This window comes from Cyprinodon variegatus, unplaced genomic scaffold (assembly GCF_000732505.1).
Source record: "Cyprinodon variegatus isolate N-32 unplaced genomic scaffold, C_variegatus-1.0 Scaffold898, whole genome shotgun sequence".
NCBI lineage: Eukaryota > Metazoa > Chordata > Actinopteri > Cyprinodontiformes > Cyprinodontidae > Cyprinodon > Cyprinodon variegatus.
Window position 1 is genome coordinate 223,744 of NW_015151351.1, and position 4,273 is coordinate 228,016.

At 36.8% G+C, this 4,273-nt stretch overlaps 1 protein-coding gene across 1 annotated transcript in view; it reads left to right on the forward strand.

The window, feature by feature from the left end:
* LOC107099700 (carbohydrate sulfotransferase 6-like) overlaps positions 1-1,781 on the forward strand; it is a 46,613-nt gene extending 44,832 nt beyond the window's left edge. The window contains exon 6 of the mRNA XM_015397930.1: positions 5-1,781. Coding sequence (XP_015253416.1) covers positions 5-669 — 665 coding nt within the window. The 3' untranslated portion in view covers positions 670-1,781. The remainder of the gene's footprint in view (positions 1-4) is intronic.
* Positions 1,782-4,273: the final 2,492 nt, after the last annotated feature.

Below are 4,273 nucleotides of genomic sequence, written 5' to 3' on the forward strand. Positions count from 1 at the left end.
AAAGAGACTCGATTTTTTGAACTGGAATCCCTTCACCCTCTTCTTAAAGACCCCAACCTTGATCTTCGCATCATTCATCTTGTCCGGGATCCTCGGGCTGTGTATCGGTCTAAAGAAGAATCTGCCTTAGCATTCAAGACTGATAATGCCATTGTCTTAGAACATAAAAAAGTACCAGAAGCCGAGGAGAATTATCAAGCCATGCAAGAAATCTGCCAAAGCCACATCCGAATCAATCAAAGTGCCACCCAGAACCCTCCTCCGTTTCTAAGAGGTAGATACAAATTGGTCCGTTATGAAGACGTAACAAGCAATCCGCTTCAGGAGATCCAGGATATTTATGAATTTGTAGGTTTAGAGATGACTGATGAGATGGCAGCATGGATAAATAATATGACCCAGCCAAAGGGAAAAGTCAAGGTACAAAATGCTTTCCAGATTAACTCCAGAGATGCTGTTCAAGTGTCCCAAGCTTGGCGCACAACGCTCCCCCACAACAAGGTCAAACGTGTTCAGGAGGTGTGTAAAGAAGCCATGTCATTGCTTCACTACAAGACAGTCGGCAGTGAGGAAGAACAGAAGAGACTAGATATTGATCTGTACAGGCCAGGAAAGCCAAAAGGGTTTGCTTGGGACCCTGTTAAACCTCCAGGTACAGGGAGCAGGTAAAACACATTAAGTCATAACAAGATGACTTTAAAGGACTGCGTTCTGTTTCAGATCCCACTGGAGGCTACAAACCTAGACCGTGCAGCAAAGACCTTTTGAACTGTACATAGCAAAACACTGATGCTGTAATCAATTATATAAGAAACATCTCTCTCTCTCTCTGTTCATATGTTTAGAAGATCTAAGTGAGGAGTTAGAGACATTTCTGTTTGTGTTGGTGTGGAAAAAAGATAAATGTATGCAAAAGCATTCATTTATCTTTATCTGTCAGGATACAAACATACAAGATGAACTCAGCTGTAGCTTTGATAAAAGTAAGTAAAAACTTTTCCATGGTGCATGATTTGTTTTACAAATTCTCAACTTAAGTTTTCAAGAAACATTACTTGTAGCACATGTCATGTCATATATGTGCTTCAAAATGATCTAGAAATAAGTAAAATTTTCTTAAATTAACTGTGTTTACCCTTATTTTGAGCAGGTAAATAAGATAAGTTGCCAATGGAATGAGCATTTTTACACTTAGTATAACATAATTAGACAATATGCAATTGAAATAGGACAATGTAATTGTATTTCTTATTTAAAATCTAAATTGTCTTGTTCCATTGGCAAAGGGTCTCACCCCCCTCTTCCCATTTCAGGAAAAAATGTACTTATTTAGATATTATTAATATTTGCAGTGTGTTCATGTAACCAATCTATCCTGAGTAATGTTACAGATGAGACAGAGCTTTTCCTCATGATGAAGTGATAGATCTTATTGAATCATGGTTTTGATTGTGTTATGGATCTACATTGGTAGTTCTGGATTGTTTTGCACATTTTCTAATTTGCACTATCATTGTTGTGCCTTGGTATTTCTATATTATACCTTTTAACAAACCTGTGTACCTACATCACCGCATATGAGGTCATTTTATTCTGAATCATTTACATATATTTTTCCTGCTTTTAAAACATCCCAGTTTGAGTATTTTCTTAACAGGAATTAGCCTGATCGGTCTATGCAGATTTTTTTTAATTCAGCCTTATTTGAAATCAATATTTGTATAGTAAAACGTAATGCCGAGATAATTGACAAGATGGATTTTTTCTTAAACATAGTTACACGGTTGCATGCTGTACATTGCCCTGCTATGGACTACATGTCCAGAGTCCCCCATAGACTGTTGGAGATAAGCACATACATTTATGGAGCAGTATCATAACTTTATTATTTGTAGATATGTTTTACACTGATGTCAATGTTTGGTTTCGTTCCATATGCAGCATTTACACCATTTATCATTCCTGGTTGTACAGGTTTTTTATGTTTACGGACTCTGGAACAAGAAGTACAGAGAATGATTTTTGCCCTCTAAGAATACACCTATGTTAAGAAACTGGGCTAAGTGAGAAACTGATGAATCCACTTAGGGTTTTTCTTAAGTGGAATGAATAATTTATTCATATTGGATATTTTCTCATATTGTACTGCCCTCAAGAAAATAAATAATTATAAGACCTAATTTAGAGTTGTGTACATTTTTAACAGTAGGTCATAACCATTGAGAAAAATTATTAGACCTGTTAAAACATGGACTTGATAAGATGTTGGATGTGAAGAGTTGAAGAGGATACCAATTCTGGCAATAGGGCATGAAATAAAATGCCTCATATCAGAACAAACACTGTTTATTAGGCATAGTACAACATAAAGAAATTGTAAGCTAATATAAAAAAAACAAATATAGATTTAAGAACTGAATGTCACATAGGAAAAAATAATTTACCTGCTGGATATAGTCTTAATAGTCATTTTCTATTTCATTTTTTATTACAAGTATATGGTTGACAATAGTTTCCAATGGGATGAGAACATTTAGACACCATGAAACGAGAGATTTTTTAAAGGAACGTGTTGAAACGAACAGGGAGCTGTTGGCTTTCAGAGAAAGGAGTAGACACAATTTTCGCAGGGATAACTACCTTGGCAGGACACCTGTCAGAGTGGGAAGTTAGTCCTGAAAAAATGAGTAAAATCATCTGCTGTTTGGAACTTTTTTGGGTTTGCTGTGACAGACATGGAGCATGAAACCCCACACTGCAACATTTACATAAAGGCAGTCGCAGTTACAGGCAGCAGCACCATAAACCCTTTCAACATCTTAAACAGAGGCATTCAGCTGAATGTGAAAAATGCCAGTCTCTCCGGAACGAACAACCCTGAACAAACCAACAAACCTCAGCTAAGAAACAGCCAACTGTTTCTGAAACTTTTGCACAAAGCACTGCATACATTGGCGTAACTATCTGTAAGCAGACACTGCAGTTGCTTAGGGGCCCCCAACCTCTTAGGGGCCCCTTCACTTATACCTGGCAGGCCCCCTACGCAATTGTGGACTAGAACGTCTCTTTGCAGATGGATTATTGCGAAACATTTCACTTAAACCCACCTGATACTAGGTTAACTGACCGGACTTTATTTATACCCCAACACATGCCAGATTTCAACATGATGGTGAGCCGTTTAAACACGACACCAATAGAAAAGCAGACAGTGGTACTTTTAATTACTATGTAAATAACTATGTATAGTTCATGAGACGGTTGGTAAAAAATACACTCATATAATATGGTTGAAACCGCAATAAAGATCTTAAAAGAACAATGTATTTGAGTATTTTACACTATGACTTGGAATTGTGGGTAACCCAGAGTGTAGATTTAAACCATAACCGTTACGTACAATGTGTTGGCGACGATGGATACCAAAAAGAGCTACTTAAGTGTATTCCAGAAAAGAAAAAGCAAAGAAGAGCTGCTGGAAGAACGAAAAAAAATTCCCAAAATAAACACATTCTTTCAAAGAACCGAAGAGGGAGAGGTGGACATTGCTGCTACGGTGAGTGAAAATTGCCATTTCCATGTCTACTTATAGGGGGGTGGGTTGGCGGTGGGGGAGTTGCTGTACTTCATATGGGGTCCACCCAGATAATGTTGCTTAGGGGCCAATTGTTGTGCTGTTATGCCATTGACTGCAATTGAGAGGAAAGGAGCATGGTCGAAAACAATTGTAGAACTACAACTGAGAATTTGTGAAAATGATCTATATCTATGTATTGTTTATAAGAATCATTTGTAATGGAATCATTTTTTTGTTTGGGGTTTGCTTTGATGAACCAGTTATATGTGGGTATGGGACCAAAATGGACAACTAAGTTTAATCTGTTTTTATTCTTTTAAACAAAAGCAGACTGTTTTAACTTGATAGAAGGAATCATTAACAAATGCCATTATTACTGTATTTTTGGAAAATAATTCTCATAAACAATTTGAAAGTTCTGTTTCCTGATTTGATAAATTTTTTGTTCACCAATTTGAAAGTTCTGTTTCCTGATTTGATAAATTTTTTGTTCACTTCTGTAATGTAATAAGTTGTGAATCGATTTGTTTTTTGAGGCCCTTTGAGTCTTTCATCTTTTTGACTTCAAGAATTAAATGGCTACATTTTCAAGGAGGGTGCAGTGTTGGGACTAACGCGTTACTGTAACGGTGGTATTTTTTTCACTAACTAGTACGCTAACGCGTTAACATTACTACACGATGCGTTACTGCGTTA